The sequence below is a fragment of the Labeo rohita genome, chromosome 16 (genome assembly GCF_022985175.1).
Source record: "Labeo rohita strain BAU-BD-2019 chromosome 16, IGBB_LRoh.1.0, whole genome shotgun sequence".
NCBI lineage: Eukaryota > Metazoa > Chordata > Actinopteri > Cypriniformes > Cyprinidae > Labeo > Labeo rohita.
The window spans coordinates 25,603,742-25,617,312 of NC_066884.1; the positions used below are offsets into that span (position 1 = coordinate 25,603,742).

Genomic DNA, 13,571 nt, shown 5'->3' on the forward strand with positions numbered 1-13,571 from the left:
GTTAAAATTGCAAATAAATAAATAAACAAACAAACAAATAAATAAATAAAACACCTTTAAAAAACATGATTTAATTACACAAACATTGAAATATATATATAAAATTTTGCTTTGGCAACTAACTGAACTGAAAAAAAAATAGGTTGAAGTACTACAATTACAAAATCTTAAATGAAAATTAAGCTAAATAAACAAATCTTGTGGAAAAAAAAAACAAAACAAAAACTATAAAAACTTATTTTCATGAATTAATTAATAAAAAATAAAATAAAATAAAATAAAATAAATATAAAATATGGAATTGGGCCTTGGAATAAAATACCAAAATGACAAAAAATAAAATACAAATTAAGCTAGATAAAAATATCTTGAAAAACCTCAAACTAATTTTAAAAAATCCATACAAAATCACATAATATCACTAAAACAACTAAAATGAAAACTGCAAATATAAAGAAAAACACATTCAAAATATGACTACATACTATAATAGTGTGTGTAGGTAAATCAATGAATAATGAATGCTTTTTTGTATGACCTGACAATTTCTATATCATTTTTCTATATCTATCCCGCTCTATCATCAACACAAAAGCTGAGAGACACTTTAAGCCTGAAGAGCAGCAGCTGTCATCTCAGGTCATCGGCTTAGAGAGCAAGAGAGAGTCTTACCCAACCCTTACCTCCCACACACAGGACCCACCTTTGACCCAGATAGGCCTTCAATCACACAAGCACACAGCTGGTCAGAAAAGCGATCCCATCATTGCTACAAGGAATGCAGCGTGGTTTAGGACAGGTCCCGGGACAGAGGATAGAATGGCAGGAAAACATTCAACAAGCTGTAGAGAGGCAAGGCAACATCTGCAGAGCATAGCGGTTCTCTTATCAAGCTCTTTCCATACGGGTTCAAGTCGTAGACACGGAACATTGATTCCACAGAGACAAACAACGCAGTCACTCAGACTATGTTATCGACACATAAATCAAAAACCAAACGTTCAGAGCTGTTGATGGGTGAAGCTTCTCGGAAGGGTTTGCTACAAGAGGCACTTGCACTAAACAGCTGCCCTCTTTCACGGTTCGCGAATTGCGAGAGAACGGAAGGGAAAACCATTCACGGGCAGGTGTCTGAGCAGGCCTAAAATAAAATAAAATAAAATAAAATAAAAAACAATGAAAATATGAAATTTTGCCTTGGCAACTTAACTAAATAAAATAGGTTGAAGTACTAAAATTACAAAAACTAAATTACAAAAATTAATGAAATGAAATGAAATTCAATTCAATTCAATTCAATTCAATTAAAAAACAATGAAAATTTTCAATGACTACTAGTTGAAATATAATAGGTTAAAGTACTAAGATTACAAAAATGTAAATAATAATTACGCTAAATAAAAAATATATTGAAAAAAGCTAAAATTATTACAACTTTTTTTCATTAAAATAAAATAAAATAAAATAAAATAAAATAAAATAAAATAAAATCTGAAAATTTGCTGTGGCAACTAACTGAAAGTAGATTGTAGTACTAAAATTGCACAAACTGAAATAAAAATTAAGCTAAATAAATATTTATTGAAAAACCTAAAACTATTAAAACTTGTTTTCATAAAAATAAAATAAAATAAAATAAAATAAAATAAAATAAAATAAAATAAAATAAAATAAAATAAAATAAAATAAAATGAAAAATTGACTTGGCAACTAACTGAAATCAAAAGTAAGCTAAATAAAAATATTTCAAAAAAACTCAAACTAATTTAAAAAATAAATATAAAATCCAGTTTTTATCTACTAAAATTAATTAATGGACCTGAGCTAACATGAACCTAGAATGACTTTTATTAAAAAAATAATAAATACTTTTAAAAAATACTGATTAATAAATACTGCTCATTGTTACTATGCACTGCTCATTGTTAGTTAATATTAGTTAATGCATTAATTGACATTAACTAATGAACCACATATATAAGACATCATAAAAAGGGAAAAGCATACAAAAATAACATGCACTTCACAAACATTATTTACATCCACCAAATGTAATAGTAATTATAAGATAAATTTCCCTGAAGCAATAACGTATGTTTCAAAGTTATGATTTTAGCAGGAAAAAAAATTGCATAAAAAATGTGCAAATAAAGCGGTGATTCTATTATGTGAAAGAATAATCAAAAATAAATAAATAAATAAAAATAAATTATCACTTCCATTAAATCTTGCCCTGAGCTGCTGCCTTCTTTCACGATTCGCGAATTGCGAGAGAACGAAAGGGAAAAGGAGTCGCGGGCAGGTGTCTGAACAGGCCTGGTTCGTAAAATCTCTCTCAACAGATTCTCAGGCCTTGCCAGAAGTTTCAGCAACTTTATTTTTGGACCAAAATACCCCTAGCAGAAGAGCTTTGGAGTTCCAAATGGTGCCGCAATCCGTCAGGCACGCGGGATCGGTGAATCGAGTTGACTGTGAGAGATAACTGCACTTCTTTCACGGGGCAATTTTTGTCCCTGGTACCCTTAAATAACACTTTTGCGAAACGTACAAATTAAAATCTGACAGTTCTAAGCTTAATGGCTTTTGCAGGCTGACGGTTATATTTTCCCCTGCAGTCTGGAGAAGGAAAACCGTACGAGCCACGTGTGCTTGGCTGCAGTGCAGCACGCCACTAAGTTTATACTGCTCGCTACAGACACACACTTGTCTTAAACACTGACTACCAGTTCCTGTAGACAACGGCAGTGAATCACTTAGACGCTTGACCGTCGGCATGAAGTCTGCTCCACATTGTGGATTCTTCCAGCCAGGAACCGCCCATTTAAACATGAAAAAGCTAACTGACTGGCATGTAAAACAACCGACCTCAGTTGTAGAGGATGATGAAGGGTAAACGTGAAATCGGATCACTTTAAAAGCTTAAAATAAAGGTGTGCTGGCACCTCAAATACAATTGATGTTACAAATCTCACAAACTTCTCAGAGAGGGTTTAAAGGTAAAAACTGAATATGCTGTCAGTACACTAACTAAAGAGAAAATATAAATAAACAGACAGGAAAATTTGATTAAAAATATACAAATACAAATTTTCAGGCCTGTTAAAAAAAAGTGCACTTCACAGGTAAATGTTGTTAAATACTATTTTATATACATTTGCTAATACATAATTTAAATCTTAAAAACTAAAACTATTAAAGCTTGTTTTCATTCAAATAAAATAAAATAAAATAAAATAAAATAAAACAATGAAATTGTGCCCTGGCAATTAACTGAAATAAAATAGGTTGAAATACTAAAATTACCAAAAAATAAATTAAAGAAAAGAAAAGAAAAGAATCTAAAAAGAAATATCTTTAAAAATATATATATAACGTTTGTTTTCATAAAATTGAAAAAGTAATAATAATAAATTAAATTAAACTAAATTAAATAATAAAAAAAACAACAATTAAACTATGAAAATTTGCCATGGCAGCTAACTGAATAAAATATGTTGAAGTACTACAATTACAAAACTGTAAATAATAATTAAGCTAAATAAACATATCTTGAAAAAAATTTTTAAACTTGTTTTCATAAAAATAAAATAAAATCATATTTAAAAGGCAATGAAAATATGAAATTATGCCTTGGCAACTAACTGAAATAAAAAAAGTACTAAAATTACAAAAATTGGTGAATTTAAAATTAAACTGAGAAGAAATATCTTTAAAAAACAAAAACTATTAAAAACTTGTTTTTATAAAATGAAAAAAAATAAATAAATTAAATCAAATTAAATTAAATTAAATATTAAATTAAATATTAAATTAAATTAAAAAATTGCCATAGCAACTAATTGAAATAAAATAGGTTAAAGTACTAAAATTATAAAAATATAAATAATTATTAAGCTAAATAAAAATATCTTGAAAAAACTAAAACTATTACAACTTGTTTTCAAGAAAAGAAAAGAAAATAAATAAAATAATATATAATATAGAAAAAAAAATAATACAAAAAAAAGAACAATAAAATAAAATAAAATAATATATAATATAAAAAATAAATTAAATTTAAATTAAATTAAATATGAAAAATTGCCTTGGCAACTAACTGAAATAAAATAGTAGTACTAAAATTACAAAAACTTAAAAATTTAAAAATATAAATAAAAATAAACTAAAACTAATTTTAAAAAGTTTTACCTACTAAAATTAATTAATAGAGCTGAGCTAACATGAACTTAGAATCCGCTGTACTTTTACCAAAAAAACACATACTTAAAAAAAATACAGTTATAAATACAGTTACTACATACTGCTTATTGTTAGTTATTATTAGTTAATGCATTAATTAACATTAACTAATGAACCTCATATAACAACAACATATGTTTCTAACTTATGATTTCAGCAAAAAAAAACTGTTCAAACAATTGCAACTAAAACTGTGATTTCACTCCATATGTGCAAGAATCATCAAATAATAAATAAATAAATATAAATTGTCACTTCCAGTAAATCTGCTGCAAATTACAAACAGAAAGGCAATTTGTAGCCAACTGGGAAGCCACTCTAAAGTGTTTTTATATATAATTTCACGGTTTCTGTATAAATTATATATATAATTCAGCTATACAAATAACACAGTTTTTAATATAACACTTTTGCAGTAAAACAACAGCATTGAATTTTTGTGTGATATTCCAAAACTCCCAAAAAACATGAATGACAACCCAGCTATTGTAGCAGCCTGGTAACTGGTAAAACACTAACTTCCAAACACATTGGTAAAACCCATTTTTATGTCCAGTGAGCATCAGACAGTCCATATACAGTACTGTATGGTTCGTGGGTGTGCTGTCTGAGACTACAAGTCACAAAGGTAACATAAACCCCTGAAGTGAGTAACATGCATACTACACTTCCAGAGAAACTACACGGTTTATGTGCTTAATGGCTTTTGTGGGTGCTGTCTGTGACACTTAATCCTTCGTGATACAGAGATAGCCACAGCCGTCCTGCTTCCACACAATGACACAGATGTTAATCTGGGATAAGGCTTTTGGAGGTAATGAAGCCTGATTCTGTCAACAGGGTTTAGGGACATGAGATAAACAACGAGATTGTGAAGAACTGTACAGTAACTAAGCAAGACAAAGTGAGTCCAAACATGCTACAGTTATTCTGGCACAAAAATGTCACCATGGCAAACTTGCGAGTGTTTTTGAAACTGATCACACGGGTTGTAAATTAAAAGGCTTTTTTCAGCCAAAACAGAATTGGATTTTAATGTTTTAGCCTCCAATATGCTTGACACAAATTGTGTGTGTGTGTGTCTGAAGCACGGCTCTGGCATTCATATAAAGTTGCTGCATTTGCTGTTTTATATCGATTGAGAAATCAAGCATGGAACATATTTAAACGAGATCATAAACGTTGCGGCGTGAGAGCCTATTAGCGACAGGAAAACTTTACCGCACTGTAAAAATCAAGCCGGGGCCTCGGCACGTATAATTTACACATCCGTCATTCAACAAGCAACAAATGAGAAAATAATTCCTAAACAATCTGATGCAGCCAGAATCTGCTGACTGAGCCAGAATTTTAAAAGGGTGAAGATTGAGTACAAAATGTTTTTCTCGCCATTTATAGTTCGTTTGAAGGGAAACAGCATCTTGTTACTCACCTATGCAGGCATGGACTCTGACAGACAGCTGTGTTCGCAGAATAATACTGTGCTTCTTTCCTCTCCTAAGGGAAAAAACACAAAAGCAAGAGATTATCATGCTGAAAATCTCATAAAGGTTAAAACGTTATGATATGATGGAGCAAAATATGGTTATTCTTTCCATACATTTGAATACAGTGCACTTTTTTACTGTTGAACTTTAAACATTGCAATATTTAAAAGGAAAGTTCACCCAAAAATGAAAATGACCTCATGATTTACTCACCCTCAAGCCATCCTAGATGTATATGACTTTCTTCTTTCAGACGAATACAATCGGATTTATATTTTAAAATGTCCTGGCTCTTTAAGCTTTATAATAGCAGTGAATGGATGTTGAGATTTGAAGTCAATAAAGTGCATCCATCCATCATTAAAAGTACTCCACACGGCTCTGGAGGGTTAATAAAGGCCTTCTGAAGTGAATCGATGCATTTGTTTAAAGAAAAATCTCCATGTTTAAAAGGTCATAAGCCGTAATCTCCAGGTTTCGCTAACTGTCGAACACGTTCACAAGATAGGGGCGTTTGAGTGGATGATGTAGGACGTAGGCGCAGCGTAAGCTCCAGTGAGAAGCGACAAATGCGGAAACACGGAGGAAAGAGCAAAACAAAACATCGGTCGCAAATTAGAAGTACAAAAGGAGGATTTGTAAAGAAAAATGTCAGAGGATTTCGATATAAGCCAAAGGAGACTGGTTTTCCTTTGCTGTAAACAAAACATGGTTCTCACAAGACTAGCATATTCACATCCTACGTCATCCACTGGAAAAACACTCGTTCGAAAGCTAGAAATTACGGTTTATAATGTTGTAAATATGGATATTATTGCATCAGAGGGCCTTTATTAACCCCTCAAAGCTGTGTGGAGTACTGTTTTATGATTGTTGGAAGCACTTGATTTTAAAACACCCATTCACTTGCTATTATAAAGCTTGAAAGGGCCAGGACATTTTTTAATACAAATCTGATTGTATTCGTCTGAAAGAAGAAAGTCATAAATCATGGAGTACTTTTGGGTAAACTACCCCTAAAATGCATTAGGGATGTAAAAGTATTATCAGTATTGTGATATCGCGCTAGCAAAATTAAATCTTGATATTATCGTGGTCAGATGACGATATGAAACTTCCAGGCAAAAAGTGTCGTTTTTAAATTAGATTTAAACTTCTTATTCTGACATAAAGGTATTTAAAGTTGTGTTTGGGGCTTTTATGCTTTGACACAGTAACGCAACGGCCACCAGTTATGCTTTATTTTCACGGCAGATGATTACAGCATTTCACTATATTTGTAGTGAGACGGGTTTTTGTAAGCCTGTTTTCACTGAAGCTGGAGTTTTCCATCAAAATTAAAGCTCTACTGCCGTTTCCGTCAAAATAAAAGCTTTTAATGCACTATGATTTGCTGACAGCTAGCGGTTTAAATGTGTTACGTTACTGCAGTTTAAATTTAAAATATCTCTTTCAAGTGTAGAAATTAGGAATAAAGTATTGTAATTTACCTACTGTAGTGTAAAGCAAAAAAAAAAAAAACCTATGAAATATTCATTTTCATTTATTTAGCAGTGCAACTGTTTTACAATATAGGGGAGCGCGGGGCACAACCTAACACTTTTTGAATCTCTCAGTTTGTGTAAGTCCACGTGGGGTTCAGAGTATATTTTTTTATCCACGTTAATTTCACACTTGTCTAGTACAAATATGTAGCTTTGTTTCATAATTACAGTGTGTATGTTTTTCGCTATTTACTTCAAAAAATAGAAGTGAAAAGTGACAACATGCCCCATAGGTGGGGTAAATTGTAACATGTGAGGGGCATGTTGTAACATGACCATATGACAGATTAAAATGTTGTCTGATCTAAAAAAATATACACGACAAGCTAAAATAATTTGTCAATAAAATAACATTTTTCAAATAAAATAATGGCGTTTTTAATCTAATTTTTTGAGGTTCACAATGAACACATCGCAACCATGCGTAGGACGGCCCTGATCGCAAAACACAGATATACAGTATAGTTGAAAACAAAGTGCCAAACAGATGAAACACATTTAGACATTAAAAAAAAACGATTCCCTCCCTCCAAACACAGCTCTCATCGAACACAAGACACATAAACGAACCAAAATGCTTTACATTTCTTGAAATAATAATTTCTCAACATTAAACATCGATTGTCAGTCTTTATTCACCTGTTTCTTGTGGTTTCTTTTTAAAATCCATAAAAGTGAAAAGTGAAAACTACACTGCTAATGTCATAGAAAAGCATAGTTTAATATAGCGGGGCAGATTTGTAATACAGTGTTACAACGTTCCCCATCAGCACGACTAGGATATAAAACTGGTTAGTGTCTTCTGATGGTTTGCCAAACATTAATAAACAATCTGCACTGATAAATAACAGATTGGAGATTAAAATAATAGCAGATTTGTCTCATTTTAAATGAATACTAAAAATTTACTTCAGCCAGAAATTTACTTTTATTATGGTAAAATAAATATTCAGCGATATCTTCAAAAGGCTTTTGAATTTTGGCACACTTTTTTCTCTGTATAGTGTTGCTATGGCAACTAGTAAACACCGTAAATTTGGTTACGCTAGCGTGTGTGGAAATATTTAAACCAGGCGTGTTACAACTAAGCCCGCGTTAGTTTGTGCCCCGCTCAACCCTATACTCTCGTTATTATTATCATTATCAATATATTCTAATTGGTTTGGCTTCCTAAAACACCTGTGTGAATGTAAATTACACTGAGACAGTATACCACAAATAAAAAGAGGGTTGAGTTCCCTTTTAAAGTTTAGTCAATTTACTGACTTTTTTTTTTTAAGTTTTCTTAGTTAAGAACATGGGTTAAAGCTCTTATTTTGAACTCTTAAACTGTATTAGATAGAAGAATTTAATTTTCCAATTTTTCCCATTTTTTCACTTGTCTTTTTTTAAATATTACAATACATACTGTATCGTGGACTTCATAGATTTTAATATTGTTACATCCCTAATACACATATTATATTGTTACATGGACAAAGTAATTGCAACATTTGGTAAAAGTAGTCAGATTATGTTACTTTCATGTTGTGATATTTAGATAACCGATTACATTTATCTACATTTTTTAACACAAATAAAACAAAAAGCAAAGCAAAGCAATGCAAAAAAAGACCAAAACAAAGCAAAAAACACAGATTAGAAACAAACTGAAAACCAGTGAATTGTGAATCAAGTGCTAGATGAATTATCACATGAGTAAGTTAAACAGCCTTGTGTTATAATTCATAAATATACAAACAAGCTTCTCCCAAACACTCGTTTGGAATTCCAATTTTTATATAAACTTACTTATATACACTTAAGGTGAATTATTGTTCCGCAGCACATCTGTTTACACCAGAAGCCTGATTCTGTGTTGCATCTGTTCTTACTGTATATTTAGGTCAGGTGAATTAAGCCTCTAAAGTCTTGGGAGACTAAAACCATGTGTGGCCTTGAGCTCCAAAAAGACAGTAAAAATCCAACTGACTTCCTGTAACTTCCTACTGACTGCCAAACGACTCATGGGAGGGAGAAACTGGATGGAATGAGTGGGTGACGAGAGCGATGTTGTGAAAAAAGGGTCAGATATCGTCCGGACTCGACCTGACCCTGAGAGCAGAGGTGGCTGTGGGGATGACATGTAGGTCACCCCATCCATATAAAGGGTGACGGATGAGTACGGGCACAGACCCAACCCCCGTCTCTCTCATAGATTATCAGGCCTGATGAACAGAGGATCTGTCTGTCTCATGAATAACTGGAAGTAAACACACAATGGAATGAGATGCAGCTGCATTTGAGTTGGAGGACAGATGAAGATGGATGGATGCTGAACGTTCAACTTTAGAACAAGTCAACCGACCGCAATCCAGATCGGCATTGACTCTGTGGTAACATCCGTGTGGGTTGAAGCCTCCATTTACCAGACATGAGATAAACACACGGACTGGACAAGAAGCAACACAGTAAAGAAATGCAGACAAAACAGAAACTCCTGGAGATGGGAGAAAAGATATCTTTCCTCTAGAAGATTCTCTTCCTCTACAGCATATGATACTGCAGGTTTGCTTCCTGATGGCACTGAGATTTGTAAACAAACGAGGCATTGTGAAAGTTATACAACAAAAGTTTGATGGTCTGGCTGGCAACATGCCACAGATCAGGGCATCTCCATAAGTGACTATCTACCTGCATTAGTCTCCAAAATACCCTGCGACTGACTTAAAAACATGGCACAAAGTGTATCGCTCAGGCCAGAGTAGACATTCGGTAATAGTCGGGGCATTTCCACCAAAGAGGTGAGGGAGGCAGTGCCTCCTCAAAATACTGGACGAGGAAAAATTCGTAGTGCAAAAATAAAACCACCAGTATTACAAAACATAACATTAAAAAGTCTTTAAATCACAGTTTACTTTTCTAAAGAAACATCGTCCAACACCAGCAGGTAAATTTACAGCGGGAGTCCACATCTCTCGCCTCCCCTGAGCCCATTGAGTTTTAACAGACCCCCTAAAGCGTGTGGTGAGTTTGGTGGGGGGTAATTGAGAATGAATGGTGGAAAGTCACGTGAGAGGAGGCAATGTCTCCATCTCGATATGATTGGACATGACTGGTTATGATCAGCTGTGATTGGTTCATGCGATAAATCCCGCCTCTTGTGTTCGTGCGCAGTCTGCATTCACAAATCAGTCTGAATCAACAATATAATAGCGTTAATGGGAAGACTAATTTAAAAAAGTAAATAAACAACTCACACGCTTAGATATAACCACTTTGTTACATCAAAATAAGACTTAAAATGGCATGATAACATATTTACCAAGCTTTGATGGCTGAAGATCCGAAAAAATAAAAATATATATATTTAAAAGTTAAATTAATGCTTAAAAACACCAACCTGATGAGATTCATACTTGGCTTTCATAAACAGAATATTGATTACATTGTTATTGTAAAAATATTAAATATAAAAAATATAATATAATTATTTCTTTTATTCTTATAAAGTTAAGTAATGTGACTGGGGCATGTATTTTTATTTATTTATTTTTTTTCTCTCTTAATTTTTAAATTTTCTGTCAGCTTCTAACTTCTAAGGAAGACGAACGATGTTCATAAAGAACAATCAAAATGTATTATTTTATAATAAAATAAATTATGTATAATAATTTATAATTTATTATTAAAGATTATTATTATTATTATTATTATTATGCATTTTTATTTTTATATTTTTATTCCTGTCATTTTAATCTATTTTACATTTTTTTTAGTTTATTTAGTTTCTTAAAAGTTCTTTTCAAAGTTATTTTCATTGTGATAATTACAAAAAAAAAATCAATATTAATTTAAATATAACATTTTAATATATATTTTTACTTACTGAAACTAGAGTTTATTTTAACCTATTTTTTAATATAATAAAATAGCATGATAATACCATAAGTGATAAATGTTTTTAAAAAGTATCAATTTTCCAAATAAGTTCAATGTAGTCTCACTGGAAATACATGCCTCTATATACTGTACATTTTTGCAAAACTGAAAAAAAAACATACCTATATGTACGAATCACTCCAGTTTCCAGTTGAAATGAACACTAGAGGCAGTAAAACTCTGAAAATGTTTTGATTAAAAACCCTTGTTTACTTCAAAGCGATTTTAACATCCTGCACGATTTGAAAACCGATTCTTCGGAACATTGTCGTCACATATATAGCGTCATATGCATGAGTTTTCTAATTCAGTAGGTATGCTCGGATGTACGTGATATGGCGTCACTTGAGTGATAAGAGCTCCATGAAATAGTGTGACAAAAAGTTAAAATAGCACAGCTGCATTAACAAATGCGGTTTTATATCACTTTCGCATTTATTAACATTATCGGTTAGGTTTAGGGTTGGGTTTGGTGTAGGGGATATTTCCAACACAACAGAGGATTAAACTTTAGCGACACTCCCTGGATATTTGAATTGTGAACAGCTGTAATACGTTACCTCAAGCAACGTAATAAAAACACGCCATGGTCACATATTGAAAAATGTGTTTTAGTGCCACTCTCTGCATATTTCCCTTTGAAATTGCCACAAAACATGTAGTAAGGTATGTGATTACGGTGTTGCAGAAATGTACATATAGGCATCTATTTCCAAGGAGCCTGGGTTGCATACATTATATAAATTATATACACTTTTATTCAAATATAATATATACAGGCACAGGCCTAGGCCATAGACACATAAAAATCAAGAGACACAGACAACATCTGTCAGGACAACTTTTACTAAAGCAACCGGACAACACTTGCAATTTAATCTTTCTGCCACTGAAGCTAATGAGTAACTAGATCTATTTCATAATGAACTTGCGCTTTCCTCGCTGGTAACATTAGCCTGGCTACTAACCATAACCGTACAGTACAGTGCCCCACATGCTCATTATCAAATTAAACAGCGAGTCTAAGAATACGCATGAGATACCCAGAGGAATCCAATTTTTGTATTTCTGGAGCAATACGGAGAAAAGGGCAGGAGAACTGGATTGTGAGGGTGAAGCTGTATGTCTTGGCTTTTCAACTTGGCTTGATACTGTGAGAATTTCTGCATGTGGGTGCCTGCCAAGCGACTACATGGCTGTGGACGGCCTAGCACATACGGTACGGCTGACATAGCGTGTATCATCCTGCACTGCTGTCCACGCCGTTTCCCAGAGCGCTGTTCCGCTGGAGAGAAGATCTGCAGCCGGATGACTCAGTCTTTTTCCACAGCTCACGGCCCAGTGATTTGAGTTACCCAGACAAACGTGCCCAGCTTTGTGAAACAGAATAGCCCTTGCAACCTGAGATCTGTGTGGGGCCAAAAGAGAAAGTGTCTCCAACACTGGCCACATAACACCAGCAAAAGACACAGACAGTCTCATTATGCTTATCCAAGACAAATTATCCTGACTTTAGAATTTCACAAGCATGAAGAGACTTTTCACAGCAGCTCTGTTACATAAGAAGACAAATAAAACACTGCTGTATTGACAATACATGTAGATAGTTAGTCCAAAATCAGTCGATAAGCGAGGAATTTGTTAATTTGGCATTAATAATCTGGCATTAACTAATCTGCAATATAGTTTGGCCAAATTCAATTCAACTGGCAAAAACTTTTATCCAAAACAACTTGCAGTGCATTCAAGAAAAACATTTTATCAGTATGTTTAGCAGTTTATTGCCTGGGAATAAAACTCACGATCTTGCTTTCCCCTGCTAATGCCATGCTCTACCAGCTACAGGCATTAAATTACTATTATTATTAATTTATATATATTTACACAACAGTTCTTTCTGGTCCTCAAATCTGATTGGCTGAGAGGAGTGCGATATTCTAGTGATAAAAGAACTCTAACCCTTTTACTGTTTGCATAGTTAAAGTCAAAAGTTTACATATACCTTGCAGAATCTGCACAATTAATTATTTTACCAAAATAAGAGGGATCATACAAAATTCATGTTATTTTTTATTTAGTACTGACCTGAATAAGATGTTTCACATTAACAATAGTTGAATTTATAAAAATTACCCTGTTTAAAAGTTTACATACACTTGATTCTTAATACTGTGTTGTTATCTGAATGATCCACAGCTGTGTTTTTTTATTTATTTAGTTTTGGGGTTTTTTGGTGATAGTTATTCATGAGTCCCTTGTTTGTCCTGAACAGTTAAACTGCCTGCTGTTCTTCAGAAAAACCCTTCAGGACCCACAAATTTTTTTGTTTTTTTAGGATTATTGTGTATTTGAACCCTTTCCAACAATGACTGTATGATTT

The 13,571-nt window shown here is 32.8% G+C and overlaps 1 protein-coding gene across 4 annotated transcripts in view; it reads right to left on the reverse strand.

Annotated features, from left to right (window-relative positions):
• Positions 1-13,571, reverse strand: part of fhod3b (formin homology 2 domain containing 3b) — a 203,040-nt gene that overhangs the window by 158,752 nt on the left and 30,717 nt on the right. For all 4 annotated transcript variants that reach the window (XM_051131512.1, XM_051131510.1, XM_051131509.1 and 1 more), the window contains exon 3: positions 5,672-5,736. In XM_051131512.1, the coding sequence (XP_050987469.1) occupies positions 5,672-5,736 (65 nt within the window). The remainder of the gene's footprint in view (positions 1-5,671; positions 5,737-13,571) is intronic.